Genomic DNA, 22,457 nt, shown 5'->3' with positions numbered 1-22,457 from the left:
TTAATATAGTTTTTCTAAAATTCACCTTTCTAAATGCAGCTTCCCTAAGAAAAGCCTCAGGTATGTTTCTGCATATCTAAGACAGAACACATCCTTTAAGCCTGTATAGAAATGAGGAGGGGTTTTGCGTGCGCTAACTAATATTCATCCACAGCTTCTCCCAAAATAGCAGTGGGTAGCCATGGCAGATGGCAGTTCTTGTTTTGAATGGTGGGAGCTCACAAGCTACTCTCTTAATTCTCTGAAGAGCTGTTTTGAGCTATAATTTTGCTTTGGCAAGTAGCTTTGTCCTTTGGAGAACTGTTCTTTAATAGCTTCTTGCTCCGCAACAAAGGATCCGTGTTTCCTATTTAAACTTCAGTCCATTTCTGGCTTGTAGAATGCAGTTTGCCAAGTTGGAAACTAAGGCAGGAGCGTGTATCCATTACACATAGCTCAGACATTGGGATTTATTGCGTTACAAAAAAACAAAACAAAAACCACAGCTATAAAAATAACACATTTTCCAAAGATAACATTACAAAAAAATACAGTTAATAACAGGGGTGGAATATACCTTATAATACTGCTGGAAAAAGCATTAGTTAACATTGAAAACATGAAGGATTATTTAAAAAACTTAAAGCATTAAAGTGCTTTAATTAGCTGTTACTTACAAGTGTGTGCTGCTGTCTTGGCGAGCCCCAGAGTCCTGGTGCAAAGTAAGGACAATGTACACAAGTGCGGAGCTGTCAAATGGGGGTTGGCCACTCTCAGCCACAGAGGTTTGTGGGCTGGGGGAGAAACCAGTGAAAATGGGGCAAATAGTTCAGAAGGGTCAGAACAATGGCCCCTAGCCATGCACCCCATGTGCCTTAGCCCCTGAGCCACCAGTGAAGAAGAGCAAGCAGAGATGCTGAAGGAGCTCTTTTTCTCCTGCTGCTCTCCTGGCATTGGCAGATACAGCTCAGTTTCCTTGTGGGGCTCCATCCTGAATGAGGACCAGCCCGTGATGCTTAAGGGAAGGCAAAAGTTGCTTCAAGCCCAGCGCATGTTGGTGAGACATTTTAGCTCAGAGCAGTATCAATGAACTCCATAAGCTCTGTCTGGCTGGGGGATAATTTTTGCGGTGTAAGCACAAGAGTAAATAGCTATGGAGTTGCATTCTGAGCACCTCCTTACAAGGCTGAGGTTAAGGGATGTGCTACAGGCAGAGCTGCAGCTCTGAATAGATTCTGGGCAGTATGGCAGCCCTGGGAGGTTACTGAGACAACCCAGTCCTCTGGGCTGTCTCAGTTACAGACCAGTCCTGAAATGAGAGGGTACATAGGATGTTGAATGGCACCACCAACCTTCTCTGCCATCACTGGTAGCCTCTACTGTGCCTCTTGGAAGGGCATTGTCAGTCGCACCCACAGAATGTCTTGTTTGTGCCACTTGCTGGCACAGAACATCTGCATGCATCTTCGCGTTTCCTGCTGCGTATCTTGTCGAATTCAGTCAGGAGACAGACAAAGACATGAGGCAAATCATCTGGGCCCCTGTGCTAGGGAAGCACTGGGAAGGAATAAAAACAGCCCTACCTTCAGATGGTGTAAAGGAAACCTCTTCATCAAACACAGACCGTTATCAGTAGTTTGGGAAAACTCAGGTTTTTTACTTTTCTGGGATGATGATCAAGACTATACTTAATCCATGCCCTGAAAATATTAGGAACACTTTATGGAAAAATTTTAGACTGGGGGGTTTAAGTGAATGGATTTGCCCTTCCTCCCTCAGAATCAAACAAAAAACTGTTTAAAGATTAAAAGAAAAACCCTTTGAATGTTTAAGATAAGACTTGAAACATAACAGCTTTCTGCCTGTTTACATGTCAAAAGCATGAAGTTAATTTATGATGCTGAAGTGTCTTGGGGGTAATTATTAATTTTTTTTTTTGTAGCATACATGAAAATAAATCTTTCTTTATCCTTAACAGCACAATGAGCTTACTGTATATACAAGGCGTGTCTGTCCATATACACACATGTCATTTAGATACATGCACATCTGGAATCAACAAATAAATTTCTTTTCTGCTCTACAAAGAACGAAAGGAAACAAATACTTTTTGGCAGTCCATCAGGAAAGCATGTCCTTTTGTCATATATCAGTCAACAGCAGGTATCCCTAACGTGAGCAGTACATTTCAGGCGTTGAACCCGTTTTCACAGAGAATGAGGCTGCAAAGAGTTGGGCACTGCTAAACAGACAGGGTGTAGGGAGAGGTAGGGTAGGAAGGAGACTGTTCTTAAGAATACATTTTGCTTTTACATTGCATTCGTTTGATATGAAGACTGTCCGGCAAATTGTAAGGTAGCCCTGTATGTTAGCAAGTGAATATTCCTCTGCCTCAGGCAGCTGTGGCATCTCTACAGCCTATTTGGAGTGCCTATTTTTGTCTCAGCTGCTCCTTTCCTCACCTTGATCCTATCACAAAGCCAGTGGAATTTCCCTCCTGTGAAGGGCATCTAACCAACGGCCAGACCCAGGTTCCCTCATGCGACTGTGAACGCATTTTCTCCACACACTTAAAGCTGGAAGAGTTTTGCCATTTTTATGATTGGTTTTCTGTTCCTTTAAACCTCTGTGTCTGGTCTCTTGCTGCCGGTGCCTGCAGAGACCTTCAGTTGATCTCTCCCTCTGTGAACTCTTCTTTTATGGACTGTTTGCGGGATTTGCAGTCTGGGAGGTCGAAGCCGAAGTCCGCCCACTCATCGGCCCCACTGCGATTAGGGATAGTGATGGTGTGGCGCACACGAAAATGCACTGCCTCCATGACGCGTTGTCGCTGCAGCTCGCCAGAGCTACCGATGGAGATGGTGGAGGCATTGCTGCTGGAGCGGATGAGCTGCTGGGCCCCATAATCGTGACTCTGCTTGAGTTCCTGAAGGCCTCTCCAGATAATCATCCTGTACTGCTCTGGGATCTTCAGTGCTCCGAGATCCTAGAACATCAACAACAGTAAGGTTTGTCTCGGCCAAGCAGCAGTCACAAATAAGGGCAGGGCAAACCCAGGGGCTACTGTGACCATAGCTCAGAGGGCCTGTAGTCTAGGTTTGGGTATTTGACCGGTCAAATAAAGTTTAGTCAATTGACAGTCAAATATCAGTTAAAAATTGTAAAAAATTGCCAATAGGTCCAAGTACTACACAGGAGAAGCACAAAGGTTTCCATTAAGAAATGTCAAAAAAAATCATATTTCTGTCAAGAAAGGCTACAGAAGTTTTTTTTTGGTAAGATTGCTACAATCTTGCATTGGTCAAGAAATATGCAGTCAATTCACCATCTTGCCAACCCTACTGCACTCCAGACATGAGGTTATCTTGGCTCTGCATCATCCCCCCCAGTTTGAGTCATGGCCAGTTTGTTTCCATAAGCCGTGATTTCTCAATTAGGGCCAGATCTGGTCCTTGGAGGTGACAATGGACAGGCAACAAGGCGCGCTATTTGGAGAAGGGAAATGGTTTGAGTGGGATTATTATTTATTTATTTTTAAAGAGGGGTGGGATGGGACTGGGTTCCTTCATCTTGCAAATGACTGAGCAGCATGAGAATGGTCAGGTTGATATTTACTGGGAACCCTCAGCCCAGTTTTCCTGCAACCTTCCATCTTTTGTCTGTGTTCACGATTTGGGTTAAGAGCCATGAACCCCAATCCAGGCCCCAGAGGCTGAAAGCTTGGGCAAAAGCTGCCTTGAGCAGCATGCAAGGCTCTGAACGACCCCCAGACCTGTGCTGTGGCACTAGCCTGTGCCATAGGGTTCTCGTATGCCATCCTCTGCCATCATGGGCAGTGAGGGGCATTCTGCACGACGCACAAGAAATGTTATAGATGTCACGGTATATATAGCCTGATTATCTTGGACATGGGTTGTGCCTGCAGGAGGCTGCCTCAGCACATGTACCCAACCCATTGTGTGTTAGATGCAGCGTAGAGCTGCTAGAGATCCACGTTAACACCCAACGCAGACTCGCACAGGAGTTAACTAGCTAGCATAGCAATGAGGGGTTAAACATCGACTAGGACACATGGCTCTGCAACGTGATGTACAGTTTTAATCATGCTATATGTAGGGGTTTCAAAAGGTTAAAAAAATTCACTCTTGGAGGTTAGTTATTAACACATTCCAAAGCTAGTCTATGGTTATCCAACTGGCCCCAGCTACCAATGAAAAATCATTGTGTCTGCATGACATCTGTATTGTCATTTGGGTCCTAGCCACCAGACTGAAGATGGTATTGTAACACACCTCATAGGAAAGACCTGGGATCAAGGCCACTGTTTTAGCAGGACTTGGCCGAAATACTGAGGCTGGGACTTATCTGAGTCTGTTGTGGGTGCAAAGGGTCAACAAAAGGTGCACATTCAAATTGCCTTAATAAACTAAGGGAGCCCTGTGCTGCACAGCCAGCTGAGTGAACAGGGCTTTTCCACAAAAAACGAAGGAAAGCTTTGCACAGAGCTGACTGCTTCTCCCTCTGCAGATAATCCTTCAGCTCAGAAATATACTATGAAGAATTCATCATGCTTCAAAGTGGCAGGCTGAATCACGGCATAAGCTAGGGCATCATGCATCTTGATATCAGGGCTTGGGGCTGAAATGTTCAGGCATGAAATACAAGGAACCTGTTCTGACCTCAGTATGCAATTCCCTGGGGCTGAGAGTTTCTCCCAGTTTGCATAGACAGACATCACATTAGAAGTGGGGCTGACCAACGTGATCCAAAGATCGTTGACATCAAACATGAATCCTTCTGTTGACTCAGTAGGCTTTCGACCAGTCCTTAAGGGGAGATCTTTGCAGCAGCCATAGTTACCATAGTTAGGGGAAACCTCTCTGGCATCTGATTTCTGAGTCCTGTGCTATTTTTTTAAAAGAACGGGTGAGGAGAAGGAGGGGATTTCTTTTCCTTTATTCTGTGTGTATATCAGGTCTTGCTTCCTGCAGCCTGGACAAATAAACAGAAGACCACAGTTTCTCCTATGGGTTGCCTTACTGTTCTTCCAAATGAGCGGTTAGAAAGCCTTTGTAACTGGGAGGTATAAACCCTGGGGAATATAAAGCTGGTAGGGCTGGTTAATGTACCTCTGTGTCCTTTCCTTCAAAAGCATTCCTTGTCCCTGCCTTTGAGATCAACTGCCAATAGAAATAAGTGGTAAGAACAGAACTCCCCAAAGCATTTACCTCTATGGTTAGGTTCTGCAGGTGGTAAATATTCTGTAACCCTTGGGAGGTGAAATAGTCGATGCAGTTTGGACACCCCAGTCCTGTTAAAAAACTGCAGAAAGAATTGGGAAAATAAAGCGGCGTTAACGTCTTCAGTTCACATTCTGAGCTCTCACCTGTCATTACTGGGACAAAACCTATGTGAACTCCAGGAGGGCCAGAGGAGGGCAGCAGGCTTCCTTCTTCTACTGATTTGGCAACTCTTCCCATAATATGGTGGGAAGCAAAAATCATGGTGTAGCAATGAACCCCATCTAGGAATATCCTGAATGCCTAGCCAGAGTTTCATTGGGGATGCTCTAGATGGGAGGTGCTAACTCCCTAAGCATTAATATTGGAGAAGTGAGGTTTGTGGAATCGTGGTTTCAATGTTGTTCAGTGAAATTAAGTAACTCCAGGGTACTGCTTGGGCTACCCTGAGCAAGGGAGGGGGCTGCACTTGGATCCAACATGTCCTGGAGAGCAAGAGGCTCTCTCTCCAATGCCCACTTTGGCATTTTCTCCAGACAGTATATGGCTGCAGTTCTGGAGTTTGAGGCCCTGCTACCCCATGGAGTCTAAAGAGCATCTGGGGAAGCCTCTGTAATCCTCCTACAAGCATCAAATATCTACCTCTGTAAATTAACCTGTCCCTAGTAGAGATAAACCATTTACAGCAATTTCCAGTCATTGCCAGGAAGGACAGGGGGAAGAGGAAAATCTGCAAAGGTAGGTATTGAAGGGAAGGAGAAGGATCAGTAAAGGCAGATGCTGGTTTTTGATAGGGAGGGAAGGTGCCTTTTCATGCCCATCCTGCTATGAGGCATTAAACTTAATGAACAAAGTGGGACTCTGCATTAGCAATTTGCATTCCTAATGGGGAGCTGGCTGGGTGAGATGAAGGGAGGCTAGAAGAGTAGTGTGCAGCTTCATGAGCAGTGATTTCTCAGTTGGAACCAGTGGCCAGTTGACCAGTTGTGAGACAGATATTTGAAAGTTAGCTTAAGGAAAACAGCAAAGACAAGACACAGCCGGTGGCTTCCCTACCTGACAAGGCTGGGGTCTGGGTTGTAGGGCGGCGGAGGTGTGCAATGGGATCCTGAGACCATCGACTGAGATGAGTGGCCTCCATTCATCTCTCCATTGGCTTGCATGGGGTGACTGTTTATCATTCCAGGCCCTGTGTGCAAGAGAGAGCAGGAGGCACAGCTGACGGGAGTCTCTCTCACAAGCTGTGCTCAGGGTAAAAATGGCAGAGTGAGTGTCTGGTCTACTCGCATCTGAGCCACAGAGGTTGGATGGGCACTGTCCTTCCCCAAGGCCAATGCCCCTGCTATGCACAAGTGTAGGAGTAGGTCAACTTTGAGTGCAGTGACCTCCTGCACTTGAAAGAGCTGCAGGCCCTGCTTCTCTTTGGGTGAGCAACTGGAGCCAGGTAGTTGCAGCATGGCCCCCTTGGGCCTGCAGAGCATTGCTCGGCCAAGGCTCCTGCAGATCTGGCTGTGTGAGAAGCTGGTCCAGGCTGATGAGCTGTGCTAGCAGTATGCATGCCTGGACAGCCAACAGATAGGATTGGGGGTAAAACTGAAGTTACACTGGCTGAGGTGCTGTCTGTCCACAGCCGTCATGGGGTAAACAGCTAAAGGCAAACAAGTTTTTTACCTGCTCCCCTACCCCCTAGCAGTAAGGCCCAGCAGATGCGATTCCACAGGACAGCTGAACTTCTCTTCCTTCCTGATCCCAGTACAAAGCTGATGTAGATTATACTGGGCTGTGCGGTTCCCTCTCTATGCCGTAAGTTAACACAGTAACTGGCTCTGCTTTGGCCTTGAGTTTGGAGGTGGGGACGAGGTTTTTTTTTCTGCCAGAGCTTGGCTTTATGGGCTGTGTACTGCTGTCCCCAGTGCAAGGGCTGCTGTCTGTCCCTGCCTGTTGGCCCCTGGGGGGCTGCTGTGCCCAGGTGAAACCTTACCCATCGGCCCGAGGTTGGGCCCAGAATTGGAGCTGTGCTGGGGGGGCTGCCCCACCAGCTGGTTGACAGACGGCAGCTTGTTGATGCCTCCTCCATGCACTTTGTTCATCGGCGACAGGACCGGCCCATAAGAGGAAGGGGACTGCAGGTGACTCCTGTTCAGAGAGAACAGCAGGATGGTCAGTTAGTCCGGGCTGTTACTGTGGAGGCTCTGAGATGGATTGGAGCCAGCAGTATAGCTGCATCCAGGCAGACTTTTGCTGTCAATGCGATTTACACTGGGGCTGGACTGGGCTGAGCTGCACTAGTGCAAGCTGGTTGCTCATGACTTTTTGATGAAAAGCTGTCTTTTAACTTAGTACAACTAGGGCTGCTTGAGGTGGCATGAACACTCAGCCTCTGTATAGCATCACTGTCTTTGGGACTCTGTGATTCATTGTCTAGCCTGTAAGGTACTTCGCTTGCCAGGGGATGCAGAGGCAGGGAGGTGCCCACGGTTGGATGCCCTGCCTGTTACAGAGATGGTGTGAGAGCTCAGGCATGCCTCCCTTCTGCTAGTGCCCTCATGGGTCCCGCAGCCTTAGGCAAGTATGTTGACAGAGGCTTTGCAAGCAATGGAGCCTGAAGCCCTCCTGTGGCTGTCACTGTAGGGTGGAGCTGGCTGCTGCTGCTGCTACAAGCATACTGGTCAGCAGCCAGTGGGAAAGCTCCTGGCCAGTAACTATCCCCCATCACTAAGGGAGCACAGAGAAGAAACCATGCAGCCCAGAAGCTTGGACCCGAATGGGGCATCTGGGTGCTATTCCTACAATGTGCTATATTCACTCGCCTCTCCTCACCTCTGTTCAGTGTGGGGGCTTCTCTGTAATTATTTGGGAGGAGGTGAGAAGGGATATCCACCTCTTTGTACACGGCTTTGGGCTTTCAGGGTCTAGAGCGGCACGCAAGCATAAAATAGTATTAAGAAAGGCCAGGACCTGAACACCTGTATCACTTTACCTGCTCCCCAGCTATGCCAGGGCCACAGTCAGCCAAGGGGAGAGAGAGCAAGCCCTTGGAGACAGAGGAAGGAATGTCCCTGCCCATCCTTGCCCACCGTGAGTGACTCCTGGGTGGGGTCTGGGATGTGGGAGCTCTGTCCGCCTACAGCCAGCTCATTATAGCCAAAGGCCCTGGGCCAGGTTGGCTTCCCACTGTCTTTGTGAGCCCTGCTGCTCAGCTTGCCACTACTGATCCCAGCCCCACGGCCTGTTTCTGGGAGGCCCCTCGTACTTACTGCCGCTGCAGGAGCTGCTGCTGTTGCTGTCGATAGGAGTCGACCAGTTGCTGTGGCACCAGCTCCACCAACTCCAGGCTCTCCTTGATTTTCATCAGGATCTCGAAGTTCTCGCGGCCCCGGACCTGTGCAGGGAAGAAGCATTTACTCTAGTCTCTTTGGGTTTCCAGAGAGCCTCTGTGCACAGCCGGTATGCACTCCCCCCTTAGAAGGGCCTCGGCTGCAAGCCTGGCAAGCAGTGGCCTGGGGCTCTGTGCATCTGGAAGAGCCATCCTCAGGACTTCAGCAAGCAACTCAGGCCTCATTAGTCCTTGCTGGGCAGAGCTGCAGAAAACGTCCTGTCTTCAACATCAGGCCAGGTGGATGCCCCTTAATGGGGCCCTGTCCCCCAGCCAGGTAGCACACTGCCTTGCCACTCTTGCCCTGTGAATCCCAGGGCCTCTCCGGGGGTGCCCTGATCCCTCTGCTCAGGGGCACAGGCAAGCAACACTTACAGGGACGTAATACATCTCCTCCTCCCCATGCCGCCTCTTCTTGACACCAGCCCCCAGCGCGGGAATCCCCTGGGGGCTCTGCTTGAAAGCTGAGAACAGAAATGGGAGGCAGCGTTAGTGGGGAATCAAACCCAGTCTGCCCATCGCAGGTCCCAGCCCCAGCCCCAGCCTTCCCCCCACCTCCAACCTGAGCACCAAAGGGGGAAGCCCTTTGCTGGGGGCTGGGAGTTGCTAACAGGCCCAGCTGAGGGAAAAGCAGAGTCTAGGAGCCAGCAAACAGATGGAGCAGTCCCAGCTCTCACTCACAGCCTGCCGTGGCCTGGTGGGGACAGGACTCACTGCGCTTGTTGGCATTGCCGTTCTTGGCTGCGCTTTCATTCAGGGCTTGCTGCTCTCGGTAGTGGTCTTCATCAGCTTTCCGGTCCCTGCCTGGGCAGGCGCAGATCCGACCCTCGAATGACCTCCTGCCCAGCACCTGCCCACTGGGGACACAGCGGGGAGCAGTGAGGATCTGTGTATTACTTCCAGGGGGGTAATGAGCCTGCGGAGGGGGGGGCTATTGCTGACTTCACACTGATCTATTATTTTAAAAGCTTAAAAAACTGACAGGAATTATTACAGGCAAGGCACCCAGCCCATGCCTGCTTTCCCCTCTCCCTCCATGGGAACCACCCTTCCCCACACTCCTACCATTCATTCTCCTTGGGAGGTCAAGTCACCCTGTGCATGTCTCTCCACACAAGGCGCTGGGCACTGCACATGCATCCAGTGTGGTGCAGGGGGGTCTCGCACTCTGTTGCAGGGGGTGCAGGCCAGTGCTATGTGCATCCTGCTCTCCTGCTATGGATCCTACCGCTCACTAACTGCCCAGCCATGGAATGCCCCTCAGTGCCCTCCATCTCAGCTGCCCTGGTCTGCAGCCTCCTGTCCTCCAAGAAGACTCACTCTCTTGTCTCCAGGGTTATGATGATGAGGATGGGGCGCCGGTTCATGCCTCCCACGCAGCTGCTGTTGCACATGAAGTTATACAGAATGGTGGTGAACTCCGTCCCCACCTGCCATCAAGAGAGGGAGGATGCACTGAGCGTGGGACTGAACGCCTCGTTGGGGCAGAGCAAGGTGGCAGCGATCCACAAAGCTCCAGGCTGCCGCCAGAGGGGTGCAAGGAGCAGCTCTCAGTGGGGGTAGTTCATGTGCGGGGAGGCACAAAGAATGGAGTCCTGACTTTGGAGCTGAGACCTGTCCCTGGGAGCGGGGGCTGGGTTACTGGCTCAGGGCCCTTAGCCCCCAAAGTGCTTCATGCATTGAACTGGAAGAGATGCAGTTGGAATGGGACATGGCAAGTGTGCAAATAGGACAACAGGGGGCGCTCTAAACTTTCCATTAGCCTGCCTTGGTTTTCTTCTCAGCCGGAGGAGTTTACAGCTGGACAAGAGGTTGTACAAAACTGTACCACTATTGCAGGAGATTAAGGGGAGATGCTTTGGGTAAGCCAATGCAGGGAGAAGCCCCAGCAGCAATAAATCAGCCCAGAAAGCTCACAGCAGAAGGGGTATTAGCTGGCAGCTGCAGTTGGGCAGCCAGGACCCTTGGCACAGAGGGTGGGGTCATTGCTGAGATGCCATAAGATGCTGGGAACTGGAACGTGCAGGAACAGAAGACCTGTGGCCAGTTCAGGGCTCCATGGGTTCAGAGGGGTGTAGAGAAACTGGTGGTAAGTCTAAGCTGCAGCAAAGCAAGATTTAATCCATTTTGGGGAAAGCCCCTGGCTGTCAGAGCACTGGGACTGAGGGCAGCCCTGCAGCCAGGAGCTGCCTTCCACCCAGAGGCTGGAGGGGCAGTTCAGGGACCACAAGTCCTGCTGTGTGCAGGGACTGAGCTGGGCTGGACCCCTTCAAGCCTTGCGATGCCACAGTTTAAGTACAATACGGTCCCCTTTTCCTCTGGCGCACTCCTCATCGCGCACGTGAGTACCTGTGGCGGCTCGTACGGCACCATCACACTCTGTCGCCCTGTGACAGGATCATCCACATATTGTGAGAGGTTGTTGCCCTCCACCCGGATGAGGTGGCTCGCGGGAGCGGACTGGCCTGTGAAGACACAAAGTGCCATGAGAGGAAGGGCCTGTGGGCTAGCCTACGTGAAAAAGGGGCTGCTGGCTTGATCGCAAGGTGGTCCGAACACAGGGAGGCTGGGGCAAGGGCAGGTCCTGAGCCTCCTGCTGGTGCTGACTCCAGCCCTGGGCACTCAATTGCTGCTGGCATCCGGGGCTGCCAGTCCAGCCTGGTGCTGCCAGGAGCAGGCACAACTGGGAGAGAGCATGGTGGTTTCACTTCAGTCTCACAACACAGCAGTCTGCTTCACACAGCAGGGTCTCAGCCTAGCCAGACCCCCGACACCAGGCGCCATGTGGCTCCATGCCTTGCTTAGTGCCTGGCTTGACTCTCCTGCAGCTCTGGGAGACACGTTATCAGGGTGAGATGACCCACAAGGTAACTGCTGTCTCATGCAGGCCTCCCTGCATAGCCGCTCCATGAATCAGGGGCAGGGACCAGCACTCACCATCATTGAAGTCACGGCCCAGCTCATGATTGGGGCAGCGCTTCACCACCTCGGTCACATGCTCTGCCTTCTTGTAGACAGGCATGGCACGGATGATGGTGCCTGGTGGGGGTGGCGTGGACACTTTGATCTGGATGGGACATGTCTTGGCAATCTGGCAGTAGAGTTTCTTCAGGAGCGGGGAGTACTAGAACAGAAAGGGGAGTGCTGAGCACGAAGCCCTGGGCGGGAGAGAAGGGTAACTGTTCCCCTTCCACCACCATAGGGAGAGCGAATGCAAGGAGCCACTGGAGCCTCGTTCTCCCCCTGTTCTGCCTGGGCCAGCCCACAGCCCTCTGTGCCTGCCCCAGCAGGGCCCTGGAGAAGAGCAGCACCTTTGTGCATTGGCTACTGTCTCCTGCCTGCCCCAGTGAGGCAAAGAAAAATAACAGCAATTATAGCCCCCCCCCCCCTTTACAGGTATTGTGCAATTAATTAAGTCCAGTTACCTTAAGACCAGCTACACATGCAAAGTAGCTACAGATGCAGCAGCCACGATCCTCCAGCCCTGGGGGTATGTGGCACTTCCCCACAGCTGGCAGCCCCTCAACTGGGAGGAATCCCAGCCACAGGACCTTGCTCCTTGCTGGTGCAGGGGAAGCCCAGGATTGGAGCTCCCCCTGCACCGGCCATAACACACAATGGGATCTAATGCACAGTCCCACAATCATGCCTCCTGCCATGCACAGGTGGCATGGCAGGAGGCACGATTCTGTGGATCATGCATTAGATCCCATTGCACCTTTGCCTGCAGGCTTATAAGAGGGCCTTAGATAGAAACAAAGCTCCTTTTCCCATAAGAAACCCACCAGCAGAACCGAATGCCGCAGCAGCCAGGATACAACTGGGTTTGTGGGAGATGATCTGTCTAAGCCTCTCTCCATGGATCAGGTTCTGTCCATGCTGGACACAGAGACAAGACTTTGGCCCAGCTGGAAGCTCATTGAGCTCTCCCTCACTACCCCCCCATCTCTGCCAAGGTCACTGGGCTGCCCCCTGGGGCACCACCCTGTGCTGAGGCATGCCTCCTTTCTCAGGTCTGAGGGAATTTAGGGAGAGAGGGGAAGGAAGGAAGGATTGTTGCAACATGCTGGAACAGGCAGCATTGCATTGGGCTCCCAGCAATTCACTGGGAGCAAGAGGAGCTGCACAGTGCCAGCTGGCTCCTGGCGTGGATGTGCCAGGACATGCCGCAATGGGTGGGCTGCAGGCAGCAAGGTGGGAGGAAAGAGCCTGCTTGAAGAACCCAGCTTATTCTGCTGCACAGGGGTCAGCTCAGGAAAGGCTTTCCCTTACAGCCACCTTCCTTCTCATTGCTCTACCCTGTCAGAAAACTTGGGGCAACAGGCAAAGAGCCTGCCACTGCCCTCCCTCCTCAACAGAGCTCCCCCTACTTGAAGCCAGGCTTTGTGCAATGGCAGCTCTCTTTTCCAGTGAGGGGTGGCCTCACTGCAACCCTGAAAGAGGCCAGGTGGCTCTGCAGGCTGGAAGGGGAAGCAGCTGAGCTGCATTGATCTTAGGCTGTGCCTGGGCTCCTTAGACCAGGCACAGCCCTGTACAAACATGACTGTCTTGCTCCTGGTCTCAAAGTACCTAGAAACGCAGCATGCAGGAGCAGGGCCGTGGCACCCCATTTCATGCTTGGGCATGGGCAGGAACAGGGAGGCATTCTGCCCAGCAGTGGTGCCCTCAGGAGCCTTGCAGAAGCCATGCAGATGGCCTATACATGCCTCACAGGGCCCCACTGGCAGTACTGGGAAGCAGGCTTAGCCCCCTGAGCCCCAGTTCAGGCAGTTACCAGCAAGGCCAGCATCCTCCCAAATTAATTAGCTGAAGCATCACAAACCGCCTCTTGGCCATGTGCTGAAATAGTAGCCCATGGGCAGCAGTGGAAGCCCCATGGCTTGAGACCTGGAGCAGGGCTGCCCAAAACAGCACAACAGGGACTGCAGGTACCAGCCCTGCCCTGGCACACGTCCTGGTCTGCAGTCTAAAAGGGCTCTTCCTCTCCCATCTCAAGCTCCAACCGTCCACCAAGTGCTGCAGCCTATCCTTGGCCCCTTGAGTGCGTGAATGGAAACAATGATATTTTATTTCCTGGCAAAGGCTCAGGATAAATTTTCCTAGCTTGAAGTTCACCAGCAGTTTAAGGTAATTAGTTTTTTGGGAATTTTTAGTTTTCAGTGATCTTGTTGCCAAACCCAGTCTTGAATGATATACAACCAAACCCTGCACCATGGTGCCTCCTGCTAAGAGGTGAAGGTTGATTTTCCTCCAGTTTCTTAACTAGCTGCTGTCAGCTTCCTGCCTGCTCCATGTAAAGTGCCATCCTGCCAGTCAGGGAATAACTACTGGTGATAAAGCTGCCTGCTGCCTGTTGTCTTAACCACTTTGGGGCTAAGGAATTGCCTTAGCAGCAAAGGATTCCTTTGAAGATATTTGATGTGGCACTGCATCTTCACAGTGGACTTCATATGTGCTTCAGGTCAAGTGAAGGGTTGTGTGCTGTCCATGTAGGGTTGACTATAGAACACACGGATGGTGAAAACACTTTACTGCGCCAGAAATTATCTCCCTGTGGATCTTGGAGGTGCAATAGATGCTCCGAAGGGAAACAAACACTACTTCACCCAGGGCTTCTGTCCAGAGAGGCACACAGGCACCCCCCAAGCATGCCAGGCACAGCTGTGGGAACACTGGATTTGGCACCAAAAAGCTGTGAGCTGTTAATAAATAGTCCATGGAGATGGTGTCCTGCATGGGAGGATGGTGGAGGCATTTGCCACTTCGAGCAAGCACTCTTATCCACAACATGCAAGCAGCAAAACTGAGGCATGAGGGAGGTGTGGGGCTTGCCTCAAAAGCCTGTGGTCCCCTTGCAGGGAACTGCTAAGTGCATTATTTCCTGTAACTCTGGTTTGACAACAGGGTTAATACCATGACCTTTATCCCCAAATATACTTCTTATACCAGCAGGCAGATGCCCCAGTAATTACTGCAGGCCCTCCAAGCCATCCTATGTACTGAACCCAAGACCCTGTAAGGCTCCTGCTTTAGTGCAGAAGCCAGAGAAGGGCCCCCTCCCTCAAATGGACAAAAGGCAGAGCTTGGCTTGATTAAGGCCTGGCAAGGATGGGGTTAACCCCTCTACACACCTACACCTACATACACAGGTGTCTCCGTTCAGTGCAGCAAAGCCCAGAGTGGGGCAGGCTGGAACCAAAGCTCTGCAGGGCAGAGGGTATAAGAGGAGTGAGGGCAGAGGGGGGAGCTCTTTCTTTGGAGGGTGATGGGCTGAATGAGTGCAGCTGGACTGAGGGAGAAGAGTCTCAGATCTGGGGCAGCTGCTGTCTTTCCAACTCTCAGAGCTTGAGCTGGGGCTGAGCGTGGAGCTGGGAGGTGGAGAATACCTCTCAGGGTATGTTTGGGAGTGGGAGGAGATCACATCCCAATGTACTGTGTCCCACTGTGGAGTTTGGGGACAGTGAGGGCTGAGGAAGAGCTGTCTGCAGGCAGTAGGAAGCCAGGGCCTTTGATCTCCAAAATCAGAGAGAAATGCAGAGAGGCTGGGGAGAGATGGCCCTCAGCAGCTCAGCACTATCCATGCACCAAGCAACACTTCAGCACTAGGTGTGACTTGTGGCTCAGGTCAGCCTGCCCAAGGGGCTCAGCAGGGAGGTCTAGCTGGTAAAGAATGGGGCTGAGTGACCCTCAGCTCTGCTAGTGATTCATGGCAGGGCTTTGGGCAAGCCTTTGTGACTCAGTGGGCACACCTCTATCATGGGGGAAATCCAGTTCCTTAGCTCACAGGGTGACAGCTGTGAGGCTCATGCTGGGGAGCTGGATGGGCTGAAGAGCAGCTCCACAGGCAGGCTTGTGCAGGTGGCAGAACAACATGTCTGCTAGGAAGAGGAAAGGCCCACTCAGTCCCAGAGGTGGTGACTTGAGTGCCCCATGGGACCCCAGAGCTACAGCAAGCCTGGAGTGGGGGAGCCTGCCTAGGCAATGGGGAGTTGCTTTCATGCCAATGAACGAGCAAGAACTGAGATGCCCATGCTCTCCCTTGCATTGCCCCAAACTGCCTCTAGTGCACGCAGCGCTGCCTGGGGAGGGAAATGTTCAGGGCACTTGAGCATGTACCTCAGCCCAGAAAATTCCACCAGACAGAGGCCTGGGCTAGAGGTTGCAGCTGGCCTTCATGTTCAAAATGAACACGCAGAGGTCAGTCATGCCTCCTTGCACCAAAGCCTTGCTGCAAGCAAGATTGCAGAGGGCTGGTAACCCATGGGCAATGAACGTGGCCTGGTGTTTGTTCTGCTGCATTGACCATGTAACACTGGCTTCTATTCACCTAGTTTTCCTTAGAGCTGAGGCCACAGTGGGTTTTACTGCCAGGCACATGCCTGTAACCACAGACTTGGAGAAAATAGGCAGAATTGGCTTGAGGCATTCTAGTTCTGCCAAATAGCTGCCCCACCTGTCCTCAAAACCTCCCTTGGTGAAGGTACTACAACCTGCTTGGGGAGTTGATTCTGGAGCTTTGCTCTCTCTGCAGGTTGAAGGAGTTTCCCCATGGTCTAACCTAACTCTCCAGTGCTGCTGCTCCTTGCCCTGCCCCCAGAGGTTCTAGACAGCAGCTGATTCCTTCCCCTTTGCAGTAACTTCTGATGTGTTTGGAGACTGATCATATCTTTTCTCTCAGCTATAGGAGCTTCCCACCAGGTCTGCAGGACCCTGGGTCTGAAAAGCTGCATAAATAGAGCCTGGCCACAGGTGCATTTTGTTTTTAGGGCAACTAGCACTAATTCCCCAAGTGCTGCTACTGTAGGTGATCTAGCAGTGTGTGTCTATGCTGATGGGACACCGCTGGCTCTGCTCTGTGAGCTTAGCTACTTGTGTGCATGTGTGCGATGGAGGTTATAGTTGCTGCATACAATGTGGGCATATGCACATTGATATCAATCCTGCAAACCCTCTACTGGAGCACACGTTAAAGCACATGGAGATGGCACATGCCCACAATAGAGGGTGATTTAGTGGTTTGGGTTTTTGGTTTGAAATCTCCAGACTCCCTGGAACCAGGGCTCTGCCTCCTGGCAGGGATGACTCAGTTTTGTAGACAAGCTGAGTTCTGTGTGGTTCATTGTATGTGGGATGGGCCTCTCAGAGGGGAGCTTGCACTTCCAGCACCTTTCTATTTTGCACAGACACTTGGAGCCCAGAACCCTTGCTGTCGGAGGGAGTGTTTGCTGGGTACTTCTACCAGAAAGGCACTCTCCTGCAATTCCTGTGAATCACAGATTCATATAAAATTAGGGTTGGAAGGAACCTCAGGAGGTCATCTAGTCCAACATGCTGCTCAAACAGGACCATCCCCAACTAGATCATTCCAGCCAGGGCTTTGTCAAGCCAGGCCTTAAAAACCTCCAGGGATGGAGAGTCTACCACCTCTCTGGGTAACCTGTTCCAGTGCTTCATTACCCTCCTAGTGAGAGAGTTTTTCCTAATATCCAACCTAAACTTCCCTTGCTGCAACTTGGGACCACTGCTCCTTGTTCTGTTATCTGTCACCACTGAGAAGAGGCCAGCTCCATTCTCTTTAGAACCACCCTACAGGTAGATAAAGGCTGCTATCAAATCCCCCCTCAATCTTCTCTTCTCCAGACTAAATAAGCCCACTTCCCTCAGTCTCTCCTCACAAGTCATGTGCCCCAGGCCCTTCACCATTTTCACTGTCTTCTGCTGGATTCTCCCCAATTTGTCCACATCCTTTCTATAGTGGGGGGCCCCAAAACTGGACACAGTACTCCAGATGTGGCCTCACCAGTGCAGAACAGAGGGGAATAAATACTTCCCTTGCTCTGCTAGCAAAGCTCCTACAAATACACCATGTTTCACTAGACACAGTGCTTAAACACATCTGGTGACCTTTCCACTCAGTGAATGTCAGATAGGGGGCCTGAGTCACAGTCTCACACATACACACACAATGGGCTAAACATGACATCTAGACCTGACATCCCTGCACGGGCCCCTGGCTTCCCCCTTGCTTGGAGCTTCTCACAACAAAAGGCAAGATTTTGGGGGTGTGATATCTTCCAAGTGATAATTTTATCCCAACCATATTGTTGGTCCAATAAAAGATATCACCCCCCAAAATCCTTGCCTCGCATCATTCTTTCCCTGTCATGGCTACATCATTTCAACACTAGCCCAACAAAAGGGCACTGAATTGGGCAATTCCTGTTCCCACCACAAGGCATATTCTTTATCATACCTGCTCCCAGAATGCAGCTTTCCTAAGGGCTCTGCTGCTCTACAGTTCTGCGTTTATCCATTCCCACCAGCAGTACTGATCACCCCACCTGAGGGGACTTCACTTGTGAGTCCTCCCCCCGGATTTGTTTACTCTGTGACTTCTTGCAAATATTAGCAGCTGCATTTACCATCTAATTTCTAACAGTTTTTGTAGGCCTGCAAGCATTTTCCTATATGAAACTGCTGCAAAACTTGAGCTTCAGCAAACTCGGCGGATGTCTCATCCATCCCACTGAAAGAACCCGGCATGGAGCAATGCAACTTTATTTTACCAGGCTTCTGTCTGGCAAGCTGCCTCCCCAGAGGCCTTGCAGGGTTAGGTAAAGCAGCTACCAAGTGAAGTACTAGCAGGGGAGAAAAGAGGCCAAGAGACAAGCAAGGAAAGTAAGTTTAACACTCCCCCAGGTTGCAGGGGCACCAGAGGAGATGGCTCTCATCAACAGGGTGCGTTTGTGCAAGAGGCCAGGGAGCAAGTGTGGAGGCATCACGAAAGGAAGGCTGAGCCAGCAGGCTGTTAGGAATTGAGGCCAGGCAGAGAGGCAGCTTTGAACTGAAATCAAGAGGGACACAGAGAAACTGTTTGAAGCAGGGTCTCTGACAGCATGGTGTATGCACAGCACGAAGATGAATGCTGCAGTCAGGGTTAGATTTGCCTCTCTGAGTCACACAGATATAACCCTGCATGATTGTAGTGCAGATGTGACAGCTTCCCATTATAAAAGCACTTGAAAGCAATGCATGACATTATCAATACGCATCTTCGGGGAATATTCAGATCTTATGTTAATGACAGCATTTGACAATGTGCTCAGGCCAATCTCAGAGGTGAAACAATTTAGGATATACACCAGGTTTCACATGGTCTTTATACCAGATTCAAATACGGGCTGAAACATACTGATCTCCTATCCTTGCAGCTGGAACAGAGAAGCTCTACCCTTTTGTTTAGCGCCAGCCCATGTAAACAACACTCCTTCTGTGTGCGATTAGGATCTGATGCATTCACATTGCCTGCTGAAAATGGCAAAACAAGGTTTATTTTGGGGGTTTCTTCCTGGCCAGGTGTTAACACACTGACAATTCCTGTCAAGGGCTCCTTTCATGTAGACATTCCCGGGCAGTCCCAAACATGCCTGGGAAATAAAAATGCTCTGGAAGAGCAGAGGTGCATTATGGTGAGTTCTTTGGTAACAAATTCTCTCATTATACCATGTTATGACATGGATAAATCGCTGTTAAATAGCAAAACAATTGCCCTGCAGGGAGAAACGCTGCAGCCCAACGCAAACATGCCTCCACTGATAACCTTATCATGTCTTAACAGCTCCAGGATTGTCTTCAAAGATCCTTCGACAATAACAAACTATTCTCTGTGCTGATAAGTCCTGGGAGAAAGAAGACAGGCTTGTATCCTGTTTGGATACTACCTACAAGCCACAGCTGCCTCATGCACCACAGCTGTCGTGCTGGCCCCCACCCTGTACCAGCTGAGCTCACACATCACCCATGTGCATGCCCTTTGCCACTTGTGGGATGCAGGGGGGGAGGGGGAGACAGGTTTCTTTGTTCCTAGTTGTATTCCTTTAAACAGAGAAGATCCCTATTTCCAAATAAGCATAATACTCATTGCCACAGTGCACCAGATGCCTGTCTTGTAAAATACAGGTCCAGGCCATGTGCATGTACTGTAATGCCCACAGACCTGCCCACCTCTGTCAGGTTCCCCTTCTTCCCCCGCCCCCAGAATTGCCACCCCAGAGGCAATTTGTTTGAGCAAGTAACTGACTGTACAACAGTTTAGTCAGTCTTGGCATTGTCTTTTGAAAAAAATACAATATACAATATATACAATCATGAAAAAGCTCTTTACAAGCCTTAAAAAGCCCGATTTCACAAATGGCCAGAGCCACAATGTGAAGGGAGTAGCTCAAGTTTAGAACCAGCCAGCTGCAAAACTGGAGACTGAACCCAGGCATTGGGACCCCCAGTACTTCACCCAGGCCATGACACAATCTTGCTCACATTTTTCCATAATTATATTTGTGCTCAACGCAGTAAGAAAACAACTCATATGTAGTCTGTTGTGTTCTCTATGGTTTGAGAGGAGAAGGGATTTTTCCCACTGTGTTACATCCTGCAAATTGCTGGGCAGCTCACTCACAGCACCAGGACAAACCCAGGACCTGTCAAGCAAAATGAACTGATGATGGTGCCATTTTACTCCTGGTTGCTTGTACTTCTGACAATCACTCATCTCTAATTCAAGGGTTGCCATGCACTTTCAAGGCTCTTGTCTTCCTTAGGATTCTTTGCTTTTCCTTAATTGTAAAAACCAACTGTTCACATTTTGGTCACAATTAAAAATATAATAGGAAACAACTGGTTCTTGTTGTCCTGCAGCCAGTCTCATGCAAAAAGCCTTGGCGCTCCTCCAAAGGAGCTGTCCCTGGTATATGCGGGCTGTAGTCGGGTTAGACTGGGACCTTGCTCTTTATTCCCAGTGGGTGTCTGGGGTATCAGCCAAAGACCAGCACCCAGGACAGGGAAACATGACTCCTCTTCAAGGTGAATTGCTCTAATCAAGACCTAGCCCTGAGGATTCGTTTTCTTATTCAGACAGTAAGTAATGTGAATCTAATCCCCCTCTGGCATCTCTCTGAGTTCTTCTCTATAGTGTCAGTTTGCTGCTCCAGCACATTTCTGAACTAACCATGTATATTTTGCTGGTGCCTTCCACCCCTCCCAAAATCCAACTGTGTCATTGAACAGAGGTCACTTGGTCTGTTTGCTGAAATGCAACCATTTCTACAGTGGGACAGAGCGGCAACTGTGACCCTGCAGCACTACACACCATCCGAGAAAAACACCTCTGCATTAGAGTGATGTTTTCCATTTGCTCCCATTAAAAGACTTCCCATTTCCAGTAATACCTGATCCCAGAGTGATGTTTATCACCTATGCTACAGGGTAAGTGCAAGGAGCAGTTTCATGGGCAACGAGATGGAAATCTTAGTCTAATCCCCCTGCAAGCCAACTAAGTTCTGTGATTGCTGTCCATGCAAAACAACCCAGAATTTAGGTTTCAGTTTTTACTGCACTCTATTTGGGGCTGAGCACCCAAATTCCCAGATCCACTGAGGAAGGGGCTATTTGACTCTTTGTAGGATGGGAACTAGAGAAGGAAGAAACTTTTTTCCTCAGTGTCCTGCACAAAACACAACCCAAATCTTGCATGTGAAAAGATCTCATAGAACGGCCCCTTTCCCCCACTTCTCCCTGGGCTGCAGAACCGCTAGGCGGATGTGTCCCAACAGATTCTGAGCTGATAAAATCTTATTTATCTTCAACTGTTGACACAGAAGTGTCTAGACTTGCCTGCTCCAGGAGGGCTGTATCCAAGTTCTCCTCCTTTCTTTCTTGAAGGAAATGATTTGCCCAACAATTACTTTTTTCCACTCTTCTCCCCCCACCCCCCAACCTCCTCCTCCTCTACATTCCAGTCTCCTCATTAGTCCTACTCAAGACGTGTCTCGGACTGCAGTCAATGGATCCCAATAAAGACACTAGCCTGGCAAGAGGGAGAGAGAGAAGAAAAGTGATGCCTCAGGCTGCTAATTTCCTTGTGCTCCCTAGCGCGCAGCTGTGGAGCTGGGTCCGAGGACAGGTTTGGACAGATTGCAGTGGAGAGGTGATAATAATGTGTCTGTCATCTTACACAGACATGTAGCATCTTGCAAACCGCAAATACCGTTAACCGGCTTGGATGAATCTGTTACGACAGATCCTGGAAGACGGGCCGACTGCGGGGCCTTTCTTTCTAATTTTTTTTAATAACCATTTTTTAATCACTAGTCTTTATAACTTTTCACTGAGCTGGAAATTCTTCCAGAGTTACTTTGTTTCCATTTTAGCAGAAGCTAGGATTTGGATTTACCCAGTGCATCATGCACGCTGAGTAGGCAGGTATATAAAGTACTACACACACACACACACACACATACTGTAGACTTTCTATAACACTGGAAAGCTCCAGTCCTTTCTAACCTTCTCCCCATAAACTAGGGTCATCCCTTGGACAGAAAAGAACCAGATCAGTGCAGGGTTTGAATTACACTTTGACTCTTGCGGGGAGCCTGCAAAAAAAAATTAAACTGGTTCATTTGGAAGAAGCAATCTGATTGGAGACCCCCCCCCCCCCAAGGTTATAATTTCCAAATCTTACAGGGAGCTCTCATGCCCTGGAAGCTCTTCCAGTGAAGTAAGATTCATCAGCTTTCCATGCTTGAAGAAGGCACCGAGAGCACAGACTCACAGGGAGGAGCGCACCATTCTCACACTAAAATGCCACCTGTGGACCCTCTCCAGGTCCTTCATCTCCCCTGTGTGCAGTGCTGGGCTGTATATCATCTAAGCCACTACTGCAGGGCTGCCCAGAGCCCCCAGGGATCTGGGAACTTCTCAGGGAGCCCCTGGCTGAGATCGCCCCATATCACCCTGCCAGTCAGGAGGCTTGGGTAAGATGTAGGGCTCAGACCAAACCATGGGGTCCATCAGGAAGCCCTATGTTT

General features: G+C 50.3%; 1 protein-coding gene across 8 annotated transcripts in view; it reads right to left on the bottom strand.

The window, feature by feature from the left end:
* Positions 1–435: 435 nt before the first annotated feature.
* The window catches only part of TP73 (tumor protein p73), a 76,334-nt gene continuing 54,312 nt past the window's right edge, over positions 436–22,457 (bottom strand). For 5 of the 8 annotated variants that reach the window (XM_019493927.2, XM_019493931.2, XM_019493933.2 and 2 more), the window contains 10 exons: positions 11,533–11,719; positions 10,945–11,060; positions 9,916–10,025; positions 9,277–9,452; positions 8,971–9,059; positions 8,477–8,601; positions 7,201–7,355; positions 6,276–6,408; positions 5,208–5,301; positions 436–2,965 (listed from right to left, as the gene is read on the bottom strand). In XM_019493927.2, the coding sequence (XP_019349472.1) occupies positions 2,645–2,965; positions 5,208–5,301; positions 6,276–6,408; positions 7,201–7,355; positions 8,477–8,601; positions 8,971–9,059; positions 9,277–9,452; positions 9,916–10,025; positions 10,945–11,060; positions 11,533–11,719 (1,506 nt within the window). In that variant the 3' untranslated portion in view covers positions 436–2,644. The remainder of the gene's footprint in view (positions 2,966–5,207; positions 5,302–6,275; positions 6,409–7,200; positions 7,356–8,476; positions 8,602–8,970; positions 9,060–9,276; positions 9,453–9,915; positions 10,026–10,944; positions 11,061–11,532; positions 11,720–22,457) is intronic. The other 3 variants (XM_019493929.2, XM_019493932.2, XM_059716830.1) reach the window with 2 other exon arrangements.

The sequence above is a fragment of the Alligator mississippiensis genome, chromosome 13 (assembly GCF_030867095.1).
Source record: "Alligator mississippiensis isolate rAllMis1 chromosome 13, rAllMis1, whole genome shotgun sequence".
NCBI lineage: Eukaryota > Metazoa > Chordata > Crocodylia > Alligatoridae > Alligator > Alligator mississippiensis.
The sequence above is the reverse complement of the archived record's forward strand: the minus strand, read 5'-3'. Positions and strand labels throughout refer to the sequence as shown.